Source organism: Aristolochia californica, unplaced genomic scaffold (genome assembly GCF_029961685.1).
Source record: "Aristolochia californica isolate CCGP_79_NKW_82.1479 unplaced genomic scaffold, dmAriCali1.0.hap1 SCAF_5, whole genome shotgun sequence".
NCBI classification, from domain to species: domain Eukaryota; kingdom Viridiplantae; phylum Streptophyta; class Magnoliopsida; order Piperales; family Aristolochiaceae; genus Aristolochia; species Aristolochia californica.
The window spans coordinates 42,524,966-42,544,816 of NW_027182214.1; the positions used below are offsets into that span (position 1 = coordinate 42,524,966).

A 19,851-nucleotide genomic window follows, 5' to 3' on the forward strand; every position below is an offset into this window, starting at 1 on the left:
TTCTTTTTATTTTTTTTGTAGTAGTGCATCAGACAATAATTTAGTGCAACCAGAAATTCCTCATTTTGATAATCACTATGATGATTGGAGCATGTTCATAGAGAACTATATGTCATCCAAAGAATACTGGACTATTGCGGAAATAAGAGCCACAGAACCAACCAGTGGAGTAGTACTGACAAAAGCTCAACAGAAGAAACTGGAAGAAGATCTCAAAACAAAGAATTATCTATTTCAAGCAATTGAAACTGCCATTTAGGAGACGATTCTCTTGTTTCAAGCAATCGAACTTGCTATTTTGGAGATGATTCTCCAAAAAGATACTAGTAAACAAATCTGGGATTTCATGAAGAAAAAGTATCAAGGCACAACCAAAGTGAAACGCCAGCTGCTATAAATCTAAGTGAGTGTATACTATTGTCAATTTGTTGATATGGTCAATTGAGGGGCATATACAGGTATTGATAATATTAGAATTGATCTAAAAGGAAATTTCCTATAGATATTGTAGGAAAACTCAAACTTAGTTGAGTCTTAAGGTAATACAACATCTTGGGGTAGACTAGCAAGCCCTAGAAAAATTGTGAACCACATCAAATTTTGTGTACTTTATTTGTGATTGTTTTCGCTTGTACTTGGATCATTATGCACAAACATGAATTATAAAATAAGTTTTATAGTTTCAATTATTGAAAGAACATATGGACATAAGAACAAAGTGAAATGAGTTAAAATTATAAAAAACCAAACAAACAAATTACCCTCCCTCCAATTCCTTTCTCACCAGACTTTTAGTATTGGAACAAGTATGCTCTAAAGCTCAGTTTACTAGTTGAGTACCACATGTCCAAGGTGAGGTTTAGAACAACAACACAATTAACCCTATTATATTAGTAGTTTATAAAGATATGGAGGCTTATAAAAGTATCACATTCTTGGACAGTGTTAAACACCTAGCCAATACTACCCAAAAGATCGGCCTGTTAAGAGCGGAAGACATAGGTACTTAACCCAGGCCCATAACCAGGATATCCCATAACATCACACCCCCCCTTCGCGAACCGACGACCACGGTGGTGCAACGACACAGGCCCGACCCGGGTTTTTATCCTACGACCTACCTGTATTTTAATCCAGCCTTTGCGCCCGATGCAGCGACACTGGCTCGACTTGGGTTTTTATCCTACGGCCTACCTGTATTTAAATCCAGCCTCTGCAGCGTTGCCGGGAATCGAACTCGCAACCGAGGGTCGGCTCTGATACCAAATGTTAAGCACCTAACCAATACTACCCAAAAGACCGGCCTGTTAGGAGCGGCAGACATAGGTACTTAACCCAGGCCCATAACCAGGATGTCCCATAACAGATAGTCATGACTCCACTGCCCCTCTAGTATTTGATGGAACACACTATGATGTGTAGGAATACTAAATGAAAGTATTCAATAATTTAATACATCTAGATATGTGAGAATCAATTTTAGATAAACTCCATCTCCCAACTCAAAAAATAAATAACAAACTCATCCCCAAATTGGTGAATGAATGAGATGAAAGGGGCATTGCCAGAGTAAATGATAACACCTGACCATGAGACTATTACTCAAAGAATTAAGTAATAAAGTAGTTGATTCAATATCAACCTATAAATTATCTATGAAAAATTGGGAAAAAACTTGAAGTAGAACACTCTATGAATATTAAATATAGCACATCTCACATAGAGTGCACACATGGGCACTTATGCTTAATAAGAGATCTTATCTTGTATGAAGATGATGAGATTAGGAGTGAGAGTGATGAGGAGTCTAACTTGGGAGAGTTATTATCCTTGCCATAGTTCAAGTATTTTATTATAACAAAATATTTTCTATAAATATTTAATTAAATTATAAGAAACAACAATCTTATTCAATTATGTTTAACCACAGAGATCTGATTTTTACTATTTTGAACAGGTCAAGTACTAACCCATTCAGCTTACTTTCTGATTATGTCTACTTACAACCAAATTAGCAAGTGCAGATTCAAGTGGGAGTTTGAAGTCTCCTTATTTACATTCCCATTTAAAAGTGGCTTGAGGAAGAGACTCTTCAGTTAACCTGCAAATGAGAAAGAAAAAATCAATCGACAGCCTCTGTAAACTCTTTTCTTTTACTGTTTTCCTGCAAAAGCCAAGAAAGTACAGTTGACAGAGATATTTCCTCGTAGCGTTGCTTGTAACCCTCAACCAGCACCTTGGGGTCATTCTTGGTCTGTATATAGGCCTCTATCTTGTTAATCTCCTGCACCCATGAATGGAAATATGCAATTGGAACCAAACATAGATCTTGAGAAGAAGAACAGAGAAAACTTGAAAGTTGAAAGCATGCATGTAGATTTAGTTTTATAGTCGCTAGCAAAATCATCCTGTCCCCTTTTTGTTATTAAGCAACTTTGCTAGAAGTCAGCATTCGAACTTGTGAGAAATTCGTCCACGAAAAAACATCGAGTGTTAAATCAGTGTAGTGTCAGTCCGAAGAGGAGGTTCTTAAGTTTAGGAAGGAACAGTAGGTGGGGAAGGAAACTTAATTTTGTAGTCCAGTTGTTTATGCATAAAGAGTCGGCAAAAACATCTCATAGTGGCAGCATCGGTTTGTCCATCTGACCAATCAATATTAGAGATATTCTTTTTTCTGTTTTTTAAAAATCATAAGTACATGATTAATAGAAGGGTGGAGCCTTCCCAACATAATAATTGCAAAAAGACATAATTCTATTGTAGAATTAATTGATGGAAAGAAAGTGTTGACAAAAGTATATATAGTTGCTTAGAGCATCATGAGATCATGAAGACAAACCCATAAAGGAACCTTTCCAGCATAATCCCACTATTACCAGCTTCATCATCTAACTAACGGCCATTGAGGGTTAATCAAAACCACCACCACAGAAAAACATATCAGTGATATAGAAGAATTATTATTGTCACTACCCAAGGGCAAAGCATTTTCATTACTACCCTAAACGACAAAGTATCATAAATTCAAGCACTTTTAGAAATCAGAAATTAGATCTCTAAATAGCTCGACAACAAAAACCGATCAAGATCAAGAAAAAAGATGAATGATTTTGCTTGATATAATACACCTCAATCCAAGATGCTAACTTCGGCCTGCCAGCTGCGATGTCATACTTCCACACATCTGCAAGAAATGGTTCATATCTTTCAATAAAAGGAGCGTATGCAATGTCAACCTGACGGCAAGAAACAGAGAGCATCAGTTATAAATATGGAGCAAGAATTTGCAATCATTTGGAAACAAAAATGATAACAATATAGAGAATTAAACAGCTAAAAGGGATAGAAAAGTTAAAATGACATTAAGATACTGATACCACCCTTCATGAGAGTCCTTAAAAAGTGTGACATAAGTCATCTATATTCACCAATAAGTAGGTCCCACTATGGTAAGTGGAGTTCAAAACTACTAAACAACAGCAACCAAAGAGATTGTGGTACCGGAATTATTTCTAATTAAAAGGGTTCTCTAGTTTGTTAAATTCCTAGACGATGATCTAACATGTGAGCCTCCACCTGGAGGGATTGAAGTAGTGGTGCAAAGGAGACTAAGAAGTTAGATGAAGAAGAAAAATTAGAGAACAAATTAAACTGATCCAAACATATAGAATGAATTTAAGACCATAACTGGACATGATCTTGATTATCATTTGCATCTAGAGGCGGAGATACAGATGCATACCATACTAAACTGACCAAGGAAAAAGGGACCATCACCAAATCTTGAAAGAGCACATTCTAAATGATCGAGAGGTTCACCTGAAGCATATTAATATGATTGTCAGCCTATTTATAGGATATCTCTCTTTTTTATCCCTCTTTTCCCTTTGTCACCTTCCCCATAAATGCATAAAGAACAAGATTTTAGTGTCACTCACGAATTTGATTTTCTATATCTCCCTTTGAAACAAATGCATTTCGCAAAGTTGCATTAAACTTATCACAATAAGAAATCAACTCTTCTGTGAATTCTACTTTAGCTGGGTCCTGCAGTAGTAAAATCAATATTATGAGAAATTCAAAGACGAACCACTAAAAAAGAAGTTTGAAGTTGGAAGTCTTACATCAGGCAGCAGCGGCAGGCCTTCAAAGTTCTCATTGATATATTTAATCAAATCCAAGCTCTCTCCTCTGACTTCATTATTGTGCTCCAAGGAAGGCACCTAAGAAATGCCAATAGCATCATAAAGATACATGCCATTCCAATTATAAACATAAAAGACATCTTCGAGGCATCTAAAAGACATGGTCTCCCACTCTTTCGCGCAATTCATCATGCAATCTAAATTTTCATCTCTTCCAGACTTCAAAACGTGAAGTTCATCAACCTCTGTGTACTAAATTGAAGTAAAACATATGTGATTTATGAAACGGATTGATAGTCTAAGTGGTTGAAGTAAAGCATATTCTGATATATGAATCAGATTAATAGTGCAAGAGGTTTACTCAGCATATTAAAAAAAAAAAAGAGAGAGATTGACAAGAACTAAAGAAGAGAACATGAAAAATAAACTAACAAACGTCAAACCCTCTGATACATAGCAAGAACAATGTCACTGAGTACATTTTTCTTTTTTCAGCAAGGAAAATAACACAGAAGAAGTCAATAAATCAGTGCAAGCATTAAGTTATTTAGGAGAATACCTTATTTTTTGGATAGACTTTCTCCTTATACCAAGAAGGCCTATTCTGCAAATCAATGGGTACCAACTTTATCGTATCCTGCAAACCCTGTTCATCGTAGAGAACCAGTTGTCACAGCTTAGAGAATTACTACACAGAGTCAACAAGATCAGAAGCTAGACTACAGTAGATGCTCCAAAACCATTAGCAAGCTTAAACCTTGCAACAAAGTAAAGGAAGATACGTCAATAAGCACCTTATAATTCCTTGCGATCCACACACGCTGGGCAAAAGGGCACTTATAACATATATACAACCTTCAAAAAGAGAGGGTAGAAAATGAAATAATTAAATAGAAAACATGTAAATAGCCATCGTCGTTCTTCCCAAGTCCCAAACAGTGTAGAGAAAACAGAAGAATAATTATGAAAGAAATCCCTCGATCAATTTTTATTTTTTTTTGGTCGGACCGGTATCTGCAGTTCTATCCACAAAATGAACACTTTTACAGTCAAAGAGGAGGATACATTAGTAACAACTCCAGCAAGGAAAACGGCAAGACCCCATAACGGACCTCGTTGTTCCATCGAAAATGGAAGGTGGTTCGGAAGTAGAATCCAGAACAGGGGGAAGAGCCTCCTGTAATTTTCTACACATGCAGAAAAAAGAAGAGAAAAAGAAAGCAACATTAGCTCATTTTGATTAAAAACTCCGAAAACTTGACTAAATTTCGAAAATAGAAGAGACCCATGAAGGAAAATGAGATGCAAAAGTACGAAATATTTTTTTAATTGAAGTTTACCCAGTAGCCATGGCCAACACAATCGATTTCTGCGGTCTCTGCAACTCGGAAATCCTAAGAAGAGATGTTCTGCTTCTCCAATTCCTCCGACTCTGAGTGGTGATTATAGAGAATTTAAGTATGTCCTTGGGACACGTGAGGGATGATGGATGGCTGAAAAGGCCGGCTTTGACACAAACCGAAGTGGATAATTCCATTCTCGTCGTGAGACGTGAAAGATTCCCTGGCACAGAAAAACGCGGAGGGCACAGTTTTATTAAATGTGAACCTTTTGATGTTCTAGACTCTTGGGTAGACAAAGAGTAAAGACGGCGCTCCGATTGACCATGTAGGGTCTAACTCTTCCAGTCTCCTACGTGACGGCTTTAAGAGAAGAACTCTCCCGTGTCCCTATGAACGGCTTTAAGAGCATCCAGATCTCGGTTTTCTAAGATATTCAAGGTGTAATTGGTATTGATACATTTATTGCCAAAACTTCCACTTGATCGTTCAGAAAAAGTTTGCCAAAGAGTCCATATTTGATATGAGCACTTATCTAAAGCTGTAATAACTGAGGAAGTCTAATCAATTTGATCAAGTTCTTACTCTTTAAACCATTCAACCAAAACCCATAGAGTCCTTGTATCAAATATGCACCTACGAACCCAACCCAACCTAACTATTAATCCGATCAAATGCATCGATTAAACAGAATCATGTATAACTTGGTGAGGTCAGGTCATGAATATGTGTTAGCATTGGGTAACCTGGTCAAGTCAAATTTTACCAACCCCAAATATAGATCTTCGGTTTCAACACGTTAATCCCTTTTGACATCTTTTCATTCTGAACAGAACTAAAATATCATTTTAAGTACAAAATATTTTTTATACTGGATACATGAACAAACCTCTTCGTCTCTCTCGTTTCCAACTTTTTATAACAAAGAACATTGTCTGATTATATCTTATTCTTACAACCATACTAGCTAGTAACAACTTAAAAGTGAGATTTTGAAGTCTCGTTATTGAATTTGCCAAGCGTAAGTGTGAAGGCACGGTAGTATAATCCCATTTGAAAGTGAAGAGAGGTCTTCAGTTAAGCTGCAACGAGAAAGAGAGAATCAATTGACAGCTTCTGTTCTTACTTTTTTTTCTGTGTTTCCTGCAAAAGCCAGTAAAGTACAGGTAAAAAGGCATTACCCCAAATATCTTCTTGTGAAGCTCGAGGAGCGCCTTGGAGTCATACTTGGTCTCTGTGTAGGCCTCAATCTTGTTCATCTCCTGCACCCCATGAATGGAAATATGCAATGAGATCCAAATGTGGATATTGACAAACTAGTACAGGGAGAAAACTTGAGACTTGAAAGCATGAACGTAGAATAAGCTCTATTGATACTTGCAAAGTCATTTTGTTCCCTTATTGGCTTTGAGCAGCTTTGCCAGAAGTCAGCATTTACACTAGTAAGAAATTCGTCACAGTTACCAGTCTGACTGATCAATATTTAGAGATTTTCTGTACTTTTTTTTTAAAAGTATATTTACATGCTTAATAGATTGGTGAGGCTTCCCAACACAATAACCCGACATAATAATTGCAAACGAAAGCATAGATAAATGTCTACATGGTTGCTTAGAGCATCGTTAAATTCATGACTTACATATCCTACCATTACCAACTTCATTATCAAACTAAAAGACATTAAGGGTTCATCAAAATTACCGTCACTAAAAGGATATCACTATTATAGAAGCATATTATCGTTACTACCCTGGGAAAGCATTGTAATTTCAAGCACCTTTAGAAATCAGAAATGAGCTCTCTATATGGCTCAGTAAGGAATATTACAATCACTACATTTGAGGAAAATCAACAGATAAATATCAAGAAACAGATAAAACATTTTGTTTGCCATACACACACCTCAAACCAAGATACTAGCTTCGGCCTGCCTGCCATAATGTCATACTTCCATACATCCAAGATTAATGGTCCATATCTTTCAATAAAAGGAACATATAAAATGTCAACCTGACAGTAAGTAACAGAAAGCATCAGTTATAACTATGAAGGAACAAGAACTTACATTTGAAAGAAAAATAATAACAATATTGAGGATCAAAGAAACAAAAAGGACAGGAAAGTTAAATTGACAATAAGATACTAACACTACCCCTCAATAGTGTCTTTCAAAAGTATAACACAAGTAAGTAATCTAAATTCACCAATTAGCAGGTCCTACTAAGGTGGAACTGGAGTTCCAAACTACTCAGAAAAAGTAACCACAGGGTTTGTTGTACCTGAACTTTTTCTAATTAAACAAGTCATAAGGCTAAGTTTGTCCGGTTGATAGATTTATAGACTATGATCTAACATGAGAGCTTCCACCTGGAGGGATTGTAGTAGTAGTGCACAGGAGACTGAGCAGTGCGTTGAAGAAGAAAAAATTAAAGAGTAAATTGAATTCATCCATTCACATATGAAAGAATTTAGAACCTAACAGGACATGATCATGATTATCCTTTGCATCTAGAGGTAGAGATATGAATGCATACCATACTAAACTGACCGAGGAAAAAGGGCCCATCATAAAATTTTGCAAGAGAATGCTCTAAATGATCAAGAACATCACCTGGAGCAAATTAATATGATTGTCAGCTAATTATAGAATATCCCTTTTTTTTATCCCCCTGTTCTCCTTGTCTCTCTAATAAATGCATAAAGCACACAAACTTTAGTGTCACTCACGAATTTGATTTTCGATGTCTTGCTTTGAAACCAATGCATCACGAAAAGCTGCAGTAAACTTATCAGAATAAGCAATCAACTCTTCTGCAAACTCTACCTTAGCTGGGTCCTGCAGTAGCAAAATCAGAATTATGAGAAATCTAAAGACAAACCACTAAAAAAGAAGTTCAAAGTCGGAATTCACATCTTACATCTGGTAGCAGGTGTGGTCCTTCAAAGTTCTCATTGATATATTTAACCAAATCCAAGCTCTCTCCTCTGACTTCATTGTTGTGCTCTAAGGCAGGCACCTAGAAATACAATTGCATTATAAAGCATATGCCATTCCCTTTATTAAAAAAAAAAGATGTCTTTGAGTCATCTAACAGACATGGTACCTCATCCTTTCTTGTAATTAATCATGCAATATAAATTTTCAACTTTTACAGTTAAAGCCTGAAGTTCATCAACCTGTGTGTAGTAAATTGACGTAAAACACATCATGATTTCTGGAAAGGATTGATAGTCTGAGTAGTTTTCTCGATATCCAAAACAAAAGAGATTGACGAGAATCAAAGAAGACAACATGAAAAATAAACTAGCAAACGTCGAACAATCAAACTCTCTGATGCATAGCAGGAACAATATGTTTATAAGTATATTTTCATTTTTCAGAAAGTAAAATAAGACAAAAGAAGTAAAAAAATCAGTGCAAGTATCAAGTTATTTTAGAAAATACCTTGTTTTCAGGGTATACTTTCTCCTTATACCAAGAAGGCCTATTCATCAAATCAATGGGTACCAACTTTATCGTATCCTGCAAACCCTGTTCATCATATAACAGGGAGAACCAGTTCTTATAGCTTAGAGAATTACTCCACACCACAAACAAGATCTAAAGCTCAACTACAGTAGAAGCTCTAAAACTATCAGCAAGCATACAACGGCACAATAAAGTTGAGGAAGAGAAGTGAAATAAACACCTTATAATTCCTTGTGATCCACGGTCTCTGAGCAAAAGGGCACAAATAATTAATATACAACCTTCAAAAGAAGAGGGAAGAAAATGAGATAATGAAAGAGAAAACGCTTAAAATAGTCATCCTTATTCTCACAGGTCCCAAACAGTTAAGTAGAGAGAACAAAGCATAACTATGATAGCAATCCCTGGATCTAAAAAGCTAGGACCGGTATCTGAAGTTCATTAAAAAAAAGTAAAATAGACTTTAATATGGTCATCAGCACGAGTAAAAGTTAATATCGGATACATGGTGGACAAATTTTACTTTTCTAATGCTACTGGGATTCCAACATAGATAATAGAGTCGTTCAAAGAGCAAATCTACCCATAAAATGAGAACTTCTACTGTTAGAGCAGAATTAGGCACTGGTAACAACAGCAGAAACAAAAATAGCAAGATCCCATAATCACAAATAAAAGCAACACTGTAAAAGGACCTCGTCGTTCCGTCGAAAACAGGTGGTGGTTCGGAAGTAGCACCCAGAGCAGGGGGAAGAACCTCCTGAAATTTTCTGCTCATTCAGGAAAGAAAAAAAGAAAAAAGAAAAGCAACATTAGCATCATCTTGGTTTAAACTCGAAAGAAATAGATAAAATATTTTTAAAATAGACGAAATTCATGAAGGGAAAGTCAGAAAAGGGAAGTTGGGAAGTTGATTCGAAGAGTGAAGGTTACCCAGTAGCCATGGCCAACACAATCGTTTCTGCGACTCTGAAATCCGACGAAGAGAAGTTTGCTTCCCCAGCTACCTACGAGGGATAATTATATTGCATTCAGCGAAGATCTAAGAACATGTCAGGGATTACGAATGGCCGCCAAGGTTGGCGTTGACATAGCTCCATTGAAGTCGTGATTCGTGAACGCGCTGAAAAATTCCGTTGATCTTTCGACAAAAGACGGCAGCCACCCCGCGGAGTTTGAAAATGGAAATGGATACCTTTTATAACATATATATTTTATATTTTTATTATAACAATTTTTAAAAAATATGCTAAATTTTGCTAACATTTTTAATTAATATTAATTAATTTATAAATATCTAATAAAAATATAAAAAAGGTGGGAATTACTCCCTAGATGATCAATAAACAAAATGAAAGATTATTTTTTTTATAATTTTAAACATGATTTTAAAAGAAATTTCGATGCCTAACGTTTCGAATCATACTTTACCCAAATTTTTTAAGTTGGATGACTATCATCTTATATAAATAGAGTTCTTGAGATATATATTTGATGACGCTTAGACTCTGTCTTTAAATCTTCATACTCCAAATCTCGTAAGTTCTTCTTCAAGCTGATTTGATCTTTCTTTTTGTGCCCTAGGTCTTCGGTCCAACCTTTTGTTTTACAATTCTTCCTTGTAGACTTTGAATGAGAATCACTTTAAGGTAACATGCAATTTTAACCCCCCAAATTAATAGTTTTTCAATCTCATCCTTGTTGTGCAACCTCATTTTGTAGTCACATTCTCACCTTGTCTTAATTTTGATTTTTTTTCTTGTACATTGTCTTTACAGATATAATCAGATAAAATTTTAAAAATTAAATAAAACAAAAAAATAAATTAAAAATATTTAAAAAGTATATATTGCAAAACCTTGCTATGGGAAAACCCATCCCATCCACCCACATAGATTTTTATACTTTGTCCTTCTACCTATTTCATGTAATTGGGAAGTTATAAATAGAAGAAGTTTGGCTAGGAAAAAAGATAGCTTAAGTGGATTACAATGTAGAGTAATTTCCCGGGGGAAAGTGAGAGGGAATATAAAGTACTTATTTGTATTAGTGCGGGCAATGGAAAGTGCAGTGTAAAGTAGTACTTGTTTGTGTTAGTGTGCACAATGGAAAGTGTGGTGTAAAGTGCCTATAAATTATTTATTAAATAAAATATTTTGATATATCTGACTTTTAGAAAATTATATTAATATTAATTAATACATTTCACTTACGCTGCGCACTAAAAAGGCCTATAAGTGATTTAACGTGTAGTATTAGAATATATTAATATCCTAATTAATGAAAAATTATATTATATTACTTAATGATTATAGTTTATTATAAATTAATACAATAATTAAGTGCGACTAGAATAAATTATTAAAAATAAAAAAATAAAAAAAATAAAAGTGAATATAATAAATAAATTAATTATTTCTAATAACATAAGATATGTTTTAACATTAAAAACCACTAATTTAATACAATAATAAAAAAATTAATATAATAAATAAATATATATTTATCAATAACATAATATATTTTTATGTATTATTAATTAATAATATATTGTCACAAAATTTAAAACCATGGGTTTAATTAATTATAGAAATGGGATAATTAAACCAAATAATTTATCAAATATTTATTTTAACAATATTCTAATTATGACTATTAAATCACTAATTTAATGTAGTAATTATAAAATAAATATATTAAATAAATAAAATAATTATTTTATAAATAAAAATATAAATTATTATTTTTACGACGATGGTTTAATTTTTCTTAACTTAGAAAAAATTAAACCATTGTCTTCCTCACGGCGCGCGTCATCTTCCTCAGCGGCGGGAGACTACGACGACGGGCCAACGGGCAACGGTGACGGAAGCGGCACTCCGACGATACGCCGAGAGGGAGAAGAGAGTGAGGCCGAGAGGCTCTGCAATAGAGGCTCAACCTCCCGTGCTCTGCGACAGAGGTCGAGAGAGAAGAGAAGTTGAAGGTCGCACAATAGAGGGCAATTGAAATCGTCGAAGGTCACGAGTGAGCGAGAGAGATATTTTTTTTTCTCTGAAACCCTCGTTCGATAGAGCTTCCCGAACCCGAGATGTAATTGAGTAATGGTAAGTGAATTCAGAGCTCGGCCCCTCTGAATTCACTTACTATCGTTTTATGCCTAAAACGGGGGGAAGCGAAATACATCTGTATTTCACTTTCCCCCCGTACTTATGTTGCACACTAACACATTTTGGCTCCATTTACCCAGGGCCTAAGACTTTATTTCTCCTCTCTCTACTTGTGCCCTATCTCTTCTCTTCTCTTCTCTTATTTTATTCTCTACTTTATTTCTTATTTCTTATTTCTTATTTGTTTAGCTGACCAAATTTAATCATCGTCAAATTTAAGAGATTGTCACCCCTTATAAACTCCAAAGCTTACATCACCTAAGTGAAGATAACTATTAAATCCAAGTTAATTACCCTCATCATAATAAAATTTCATATTCTGTTTCATTCATTGTCAATAATCATACTTTCTCGTTGATTATCAAATTTCATTTATTTCCTTTTAAAAATTCTTTATTTTACATTATATAAGGTGAATATTTTTAAAATCGGGGCACGGTAAGAGTTGAGCTATCATCAAAATCACTTGGGTATTAGGAAAAGTAATTCACAGCCTAGAATTTTTTGTAGGATTTAGATTAATTTTACAAAGGATTCATCAGTCTTACCTTGATCAGTAAAGTTCAAAGTTAAACTTCCATGAATTTATTTACATTTTTACTCCAGAAAAAAAAAATTAATTGCAGTTTGTAGATAGATACCCAAAATGAAATGAAATAGCAGTATCTCCAAGGAGACTAGACCAATAAATTATTATTACTTTACATCCTTATTCGTCTGCCTCATATCTGCTGTGGTTTTCGTTTTTACTCTTTATACGACTCCATCTTCAGGTTCCCCCTTTTCGTCAGGTAAGAATCGTTGTCTGCTTCAGTTTTCTGCACTTCTTTGAGTTAATCTGGTTTTGTTTTCTTTTCTTCAATCTGGGTTTTGTATAAATTTATTGGATCTGACTTTGGAACGTTTCTTTGAGGAATTCCTATATTCTTTAGGTATGTTTCAGTCTCGATTCTGGGACGTTGGATCGATCTATTGTTTTTATTCATCACGAATCAATTGCTATCGTGGGTTCTTCTGTCTTTGTTTACAGGAGTCTACTGAGGCATAATGGCTGCGCATAAGGTCGTTCATGCAACTCTGAGAGGAGGGCCGAGTGTTGTCAAGGAGATCGTGATGGGGGCGACGCTGGGTTTGTTTGCGGGTGGGTTGTGGAAGATGCATCATTGGAACGAGCAAAGGAAGACAAAAGCTTTTTATGATCTCCTTGAGAAGGGAGAGATTTCTGTGGTTGCTGCTGCCGTGGAATGAACAGTAATACGTTTCTCCCTGTTTTTGTTTTTGGGTGAATGGGATACTCTACATGTCCTTGTCATTTTTATTGTTTTTGTCTTCCTAGTAAACTGCCGATGAGCAGATTTGGGTAATCGTAGTTCGAAACAGATGAAATAAATTCTTTTTGTGATTGAAACTAGAGAGATTGTTTCTTTGGAACGTATATATTCTGGGCGGTTTTTTCCAGTTGTATTCTCAACATTTGTTGTTTTGCTGATTACTTGTGATAAGTTTTACTCCCGATTAAAAGTGGTTGATTAGTTTTGTGTTTTATTTTGGAAGATTTAACTTCTTTTTTGATATTTACATCCAATATAATGAAAACAAGTTACCTGATATCATTCCTTATATGCCTCCCTTTCCATTACATTACTCACTACTCTCCCTTTTCTAGAGAATTTCCATCCTTCAGAAATGTTGCATTTTCTTTATTTGTGGATGAAGGTTAGATTCTTATCATTGAGCAACTCAACCAAAGGGTTCATAGATTAAACAGAGGCAATATATGCTATAGGGGAAGGCCGATTCTTCCCTTGCTTTTTGAGCTCTTTCATTTCGGCCTTGGGGTAGGATCCTGCATCTTTTCACCAATTTTTCACCTGGTAGCATGGTGACTGGTCAAAGGCTACAACATCTCCCCTTTTTGCCACCATAATCTGGGCCATATGGAAAAGACAAATAGTTGTAGTCACACACAACCTCCTTACAATTCTTTACTTTACACCTCTCCTGCACTTTCTCCTTGTGAAGCAAACAATACTATTTGTCTAATGCCCCTCTGAGAGATGGGATTATTCTAGTACACAAGTACATCTCTCCTGCACTTTCTCCTTGTGAAGCCAGCAATACTATTTGTCTAATTCCCCTGTGAGAGATGGGATTGTTCTAGTACACAAGTACATCTCTCCTGCACTTTCTCCTTGTGAAGCTGTCACAGTACACGCACCCGGTCCTGGGTGTTATGGGACGCCCTGGTCCTGGTGGTCCTGGGCTAAGGGTCAAGTACCTGTGTCTTCCGCTCCTAACAGGCCGGTCTTTTGCGTAGTATTGGCTAGGTGCTTAACAGAAGCCAACAATACAATTTGTCTAATTCCCCTGTGAGAGATGGGATTGTTCTAGTACACCTTGTGTTGGAATATCTATACCTCTGGCTCCCTCTTCGCTTTTTCTTTTATTTTCTGTATTCTTTATACTTTTGCCCTTCATTTCTTAATTATATTTCTTTCCTTTTTCATGCTGCCCTTTTCTGTTGTTCTTTTGTGATCTCCTGAACGGTCTTCTTTTTATCTCAATTCTCCTTGGTCCCAACTCTAACATAAATACCAGTACTAGACTGAAAGAATATCTTCTGGCTACTAATTATTTTGGTTTGATTTCATCTTGATATGCTATCCAACTTCTAAAACCTGCAAGCTATGACTAGCGGTTCATTGGTGCTCCGAAGAACAAATGGGAGGTGGTTATAGATATTCTCAAACTAGTTCTTTTGTACAAAGTGGGTTTCTCTTTTTCTTCAGGAGAAACTTCAAAGTGAACAGCATTACAGTTTTGGAAAAAAAAATTCTGATCAGTGAGAGGTCTTTATTTGGTTTAGGTGAATTTAAATTTGTTTTTCTCCTGCAACAATTTGCACGTGACTACGAAATGGAATTTGCCATTTTCTAAAACATTTTGTAGGGTATCCACTTAGGAAATATATGAATACATGGTGAAGGTTGAGTAAATGAGGATATTTTCATTTGGAAATATCAGTGCAGCATCTTGAGTGAGTTACACAAATTGTTTAGTTTAACTTTCTTTCTTTTTTCTTTTGAATATCAATTACACAGATATCCATGTTATTCCTGGTAGAAAACCTCTCATGTGACCATTGAGCCAAAGGCCCAAACTGCTAGAATCTGACTTCTGATTGAAATAGCAACAATTAGTAGCAAGAATGTGAGAGAGTCATTCAGGAAGCCACTTTCTCCCTTGGAACCAGTGAGTTACCACATAAATTGCATCACTCCCTATGGTTGAAAGGCTCATCTTGAGTGATCTGGTTGCATACTGTAGCCTACTTGGAGGAGTAGCAGTGGATTTTCAAATTCATCCCTCTCATTCTTGGATTGAATGAATGTCTCACTGGTCGAGATTTCCATATGTAGTTGATATCCCTCTCATCGTTTTCTTCATTGTCGTATCAACTTCATTCCAGTGGGTTGCATTTCGTTGATGTTGAATTGGGGCTTCAGTTACTGGCTCTAATGATTCAAAGGACAAGTCAAACTCCTGAATTAGCATTTTCTACCATGCCGGAACTCGGGAATAGGTTTCACAAGAACACATTGGCTGAGAGTTACTGAATTTTTGGAGGATGGTTCAAAACCTTTGATAACAGTTACAACGTTACTCTAATAAACTTTTTCATGGACATCAAATATTCATAGACACTTGCAGATGAAGAATTGTGTATTGAAGTTGGCAGTCCATGTGTGCTGAAGTTGTTTCTTGTTTAATTGTTTATCAGAAAGAATGCTGGTTACTTCTCCTTCATCATTAGCTGATTCTGTACCTCAGATATAGGAAAAGCTTCTTAAAAGTAATTAAGTAAAAGCAATCCAGTGACATTAACCCCTATCTAACTAATCAAACTAGATTTACATCAATTCAACTCTACAATGTCCTTGAGAAACACTGCCCACAAGTACAAGTTATTCTGGCTATATGCCTTATTTGAAGTTGTGCCTATCCCATTGTGGAATTAGCACACAATCCTACACTAGAACTTGTGAACTAGGCATGGGGAGATACTGAAGCCAGTCCTTCATTTACCCTGCAGAACAAACATGTTGTGTGTTAGCTGCGGCTCTCAAGGAAGTTTGTATGTGTTGAGCTAGCAGGATTTACCAAGAACTTCTTCTTGATGAGATCAAGCATGTCTTGGGCGACAGGTTTGGTGTCTACGTAGGCTTGCATCTTGTCCAGCTCCTGGTAAAAAAAAAAAAAAAACGAACAAGAACGAGTTACCATATGCATCGCTGACACTGCTTAAAGAAACTAATTAATTTATGTTCTGCAATGGTGTGCTTGAATTGATGTTGGAAGCTGACTCTTTTTACCTCATGAAGGCAGATCTTTTTGTTCTTACACTCTTAACATTTGATTAATTGCTATTGGATACTATACTGTTGGAAGATATGAATATGTTGGAGTGTCATTGAAGTAATTAGTTTATATTTCTTATCTCTTCTTCACCATTATTAAGGTGAAGGACATAATTATAATATTACATTTTTATCTGTTATAAATACAACTTAAGGGAGAGGGTTTGGCTAAGTCCATTATCTTATTATTCCTTTTTTTTTTCTTCTAAATTTGTCACTCTTCTTCTTCTCCTCCTAAAACCTTCTCTCTATAACTTTCCTTTTTTCCCACCCCATGGTAACAGAGTAAGTAAAGATATGAGATGAAAAAGGAGAAGAAGAAGGAGAAAAGGGAAGGAAGAACAAGAAGAAGGAGAAAATGGAAGGAAGAACATGAAGAAGAAAACAAAAAAAAGAAAAAGGAGTTTACATCAATGACACTCCAAGATATTCATATCTTCTAACATTTATGCATGTAGTAAATCACTTTAGTAGAGTGTAATCTCACGATACCTCTATCCATTTTGCAAGATTAGGCCTCCCAGTTGTAATGTCGTACTTCTTCACATCCACGAGAACAAGATGAGCTAGAGCTGTGATTGTAATATAAATGATATCAACCTGGAAATTACAAAGATGATATAAAAATGATGCGCATTTCCCTTGAAAAAACTCCCTTACAATCTTGAATCTTATCACAGAGAAGCGGTGGAGTATGGTTACCATGCTAAACTGTCCGAGGAAGAAAGGCCCGTCAGAGTATTTGGAAAGAGAGGTTTCAACAAAATCCAAACTTGGCCCTGATGCAGATAATTAGTGTAATGGTTTGATGAGATTAGTACAGAAAAGGGGGAGAAATATCAGGGTTTTGATGCTCACCGGCGTCATCTTCTGGTTTCCCTTTTGAAGCAAATGAACCCAAAACGTTCTTGTTGTAAGTGTTGCTGTACGAAAGCAGCTCCTCCGCGTACTCCCTCTTGCTAGAGTCCTGCCTCGGGAAAGAATCATCGAAGCAAGTTAAGGTGGAAAGATTGAAAAACGAACCCAAGAGTTGCGTTTAGCTTTTCTGATCTTACATCAGGGAGGAGAGGAGGGCCTTCAAAATGAGCGTCGATGTATTTAACCAGGTCCAGGCTTTCTCCGACGACTTGATTGTTGTGTTCCAGCGCAGGGACCTGTACACATAACGGCGATGTAGTAATCTAACAAAATGACCCAAAAGCTGTTGATTGAAATGACTGGTTAAGAGATTGAAGAAAAGGTGATGAAATGGAAGAAGACCTTATTCGGAGGGTGGATGTCCTTAAACCAGGAGGGCCTATCCTGGAGATCAAGCGCAATCAATTCTATGGTGTTCTGCAGACCCTGCGTCCAATATAAAAGAAAATTCATTTTTTCTATGATTAATTGTACTGAAAATGAATTGGTTTGAATTCCTTCTCATAGTTAAAGCAAAGATTGAAGACCTTGTAATTTCGGGCAATCCATGGGCGCTGGGCGTATGGGCAAGTATAAGATACATAGAGCCTTCAAGAGAAGCCAGAGTCAGAAAAACTTCCACTGAGGAATCCCCACTCTCCCTGATATGGCATGACAGAGGGATCCCTCCCTTAATGAGGGAAGGATGCTCAACCCTTCCCCTCTCCCTCTGTTTGCGCGGGTGGAAGAGGAGCCTTCTTCCCCATGGCTTGGAGAACGGAGGCTCTCCCTCGCCAACGCTCCCGTCCAGACCAGACTTTATAACACTGCTTCTAAGCGTGGATTTCTCAGAGTTCGTTTAATATTAAAAACAGTGAAAAAATCTGAAGGAGAGACTACTTAGTTTCATCCATGAAAAGGAACAGTTTCTGGTATTGAATTGAGAGTAGAGACCTGATGGTTCCGTCAAAGAAAGCCAGGGATCCAGAGCTAGCGTCCAGAGGAGTGGGTCTGACTTCTTTCTTCCTGCATAAACAGAAAACAGAGTAAAGAAGAGTGGACGACAGTGATTAAGGCATCTTCTGGGAAAAAGCAAATGGAAGAAATCAAAGTAACAAGTGGATTAGTGATGGACCTTATCTCTTCTTGCTCGGTACCAGGAGATTCAGACTTGGAGTGAGTCGGCAAGACAGGTTTTCTGAGCAAGAAGAGAAGGATTGAAAGTGAATGGAAGAGCAACAATAGCATTAACCTAAGAGTTATTGCTTGAAAGTATATTAAGAAAATATGAAAGCATGAAGATAAGACCTTTTCTCTTCTTCCCCAGAAGCTGGAGATTCGCACTCGGAATTCAGAGGAGGCAATTCAGCTTCAAGTTTTCTGATTAAGATTAAAAGGATAGAGAAAAAGGATCGATGACCATAACAACATTAGCCCGTGAAAGACAATCCTAGAACACGTTTACATAAGCAGATAAAATTCACTGCAAGGAAGTAGCTAATGCCCAGATATACCCAGACTTGTTGGCAGCTGGAAGTGCTTTAGTTTCTGGATTGCCGACAGCAGGCAGCACGGGCTCGAGTTTTCTGAAAAAAAGCGATCAAGATATCACATACAAAACCCATTACCCACTAAAATAAAAAAATGTTACTCTGTAATACACACTTGCTCATGTCGTCGAAGGGGGAAGGGGCTTCGGTGGCAGAAACCAGAGAAGCAGGCATGACGGCCTCGAAATTTCTGAATGAAAGACAGAAAATCGAACAAAACAAAGAGAGACAGAGTCAGCGCAAGTAAGGAGAAAATAAATGAACTTGGCTGGATTGGTTTCACTCACCCCATGGCCATGGGAGAAGGAAGGTTGGAAGGGAGCAGCTTGAGCAAAAAATTTGACCGGTTGCAGGCGAATCGGATCAGCTTTCTCCTTATAAAAAGCTTCACTACGTTTGAAAAAGCAAAGTCGCGTGACAGCAGCGACAGATCATGAGAAAAATTTTCCGTCGTTTCTGTGAATCCCACGAGCTTTGGGTCGTCGGAGTCTGGTTTGTTCGGCGGGCAGAATCCGGACAAGAGGAAAATCCACTTCACCTGTACTCCCAAAACCAGAAGGAAATTATATTAATTAACGGTAAATCTATAATACATACATAAAAATGTCAAATTCACCTTTCAAAGTAATTGTAGGCAGTTGTGTAGAAGTAACCATAATCTTTACAAGATTGGTTGGTTGAAGTAAACAAGTGACCAGGCCAGTCTTTTGGGTAGTATTTGCTAGGTACTTAACCGAGGATCACAATATAAAACTTCCCAAATTTTTAATTGAGTAAGAGTTTTTATTCCATATCTATTTGAAGTGAATAAAAAAATTAGGTAATTAAATAAATGGATAAATTTGCAATAGTTAACATGAAT

General features: G+C 36.4%; 4 protein-coding genes across 10 annotated transcripts; 1 reads left to right on the forward strand and 3 right to left on the reverse strand.

Annotated features, from left to right (window-relative positions):
- Window positions 1-1,836: 1,836 nt before the first annotated feature.
- LOC137966707 (protein IN2-1 homolog B-like) lies at window positions 1,837-5,830 on the reverse strand. Of its 4 annotated transcripts, none has more exons than XM_068813397.1 (10): window positions 5,486-5,830; window positions 5,258-5,332; window positions 4,940-5,000; window positions 4,705-4,791; window positions 4,125-4,223; window positions 3,939-4,047; window positions 3,743-3,819; window positions 3,129-3,236; window positions 2,186-2,284; window positions 1,837-2,101 (listed from the first exon to the last, which is right to left on the reverse strand). In XM_068813397.1, the coding sequence occupies exons 1-10, from the start codon at window positions 5,680-5,682 to the stop codon at window positions 2,093-2,095; spliced, it is 921 nt and encodes a 306-aa protein (XP_068669498.1). In that variant the 5' UTR covers window positions 5,683-5,830; the 3' UTR covers window positions 1,837-2,092. The 4 variants fall into 4 exon arrangements, with proteins under 4 accessions (XP_068669498.1, XP_068669499.1, XP_068669496.1 ...); XM_068813398.1 differs by having other exon boundaries at window positions 1,838-2,100; window positions 2,203-2,284; XM_068813395.1 differs by lacking the exon at window positions 1,837-2,101 and having other exon boundaries at window positions 2,108-2,284.
- Window positions 5,831-6,297: 467 nt separating this feature from the next.
- Window positions 6,298-10,109, reverse strand: LOC137966708 (protein IN2-1 homolog B-like). Its single transcript, XM_068813400.1, has 10 exons — window positions 9,888-10,109; window positions 9,650-9,724; window positions 9,175-9,235; window positions 8,931-9,017; window positions 8,404-8,502; window positions 8,213-8,321; window positions 8,020-8,096; window positions 7,388-7,495; window positions 6,667-6,747; window positions 6,298-6,567 (listed from the first exon to the last, which is right to left on the reverse strand). Exons 1-10 carry the CDS (start codon window positions 9,896-9,898, stop codon window positions 6,559-6,561), a joined length of 717 nt encoding a protein of 238 aa, XP_068669501.1. The 5' UTR covers window positions 9,899-10,109; the 3' UTR covers window positions 6,298-6,558.
- A 2,715-nt stretch (window positions 10,110-12,824) lies between these two features.
- Window positions 12,825-13,561, forward strand: LOC137966240 (cytochrome c oxidase subunit 5C-2-like). Of its 2 annotated transcripts, none has more exons than XM_068812805.1 (2): window positions 12,825-12,915; window positions 13,155-13,561. In XM_068812805.1, exon 2 carries the CDS (start codon window positions 13,172-13,174, stop codon window positions 13,370-13,372), a length of 201 nt encoding a protein of 66 aa, XP_068668906.1. In that variant the 5' UTR covers window positions 12,825-12,915; window positions 13,155-13,171; the 3' UTR covers window positions 13,373-13,561. The 2 variants fall into 2 exon arrangements, with proteins under 2 accessions (XP_068668906.1, XP_068668907.1); XM_068812806.1 differs by lacking the exon at window positions 12,825-12,915 and adding an exon at window positions 12,929-13,056.
- A 2,382-nt stretch (window positions 13,562-15,943) lies between these two features.
- Window positions 15,944-19,381, reverse strand: LOC137966043 (protein IN2-1 homolog B-like). Of its 3 annotated transcripts, none has more exons than XM_068812499.1 (14): window positions 19,277-19,381; window positions 19,105-19,179; window positions 18,960-19,025; window positions 18,748-18,819; window positions 18,575-18,637; window positions 18,394-18,465; window positions 17,988-18,048; window positions 17,803-17,886; window positions 17,598-17,696; window positions 17,401-17,509; window positions 17,245-17,321; window positions 17,035-17,142; window positions 16,286-16,366; window positions 15,944-16,211 (listed from the first exon to the last, which is right to left on the reverse strand). In XM_068812499.1, exons 1-14 carry the CDS (start codon window positions 19,285-19,287, stop codon window positions 16,203-16,205), a joined length of 987 nt encoding a protein of 328 aa, XP_068668600.1. In that variant the 5' UTR covers window positions 19,288-19,381; the 3' UTR covers window positions 15,944-16,202. The 3 variants fall into 3 exon arrangements, with proteins under 3 accessions (XP_068668600.1, XP_068668599.1, XP_068668601.1); XM_068812498.1 differs by having other exon boundaries at window positions 18,954-19,025; XM_068812500.1 differs by lacking the exon at window positions 18,575-18,637 and having other exon boundaries at window positions 18,954-19,025.
- Between the last annotated feature and the right edge of the window lie 470 nt (window positions 19,382-19,851).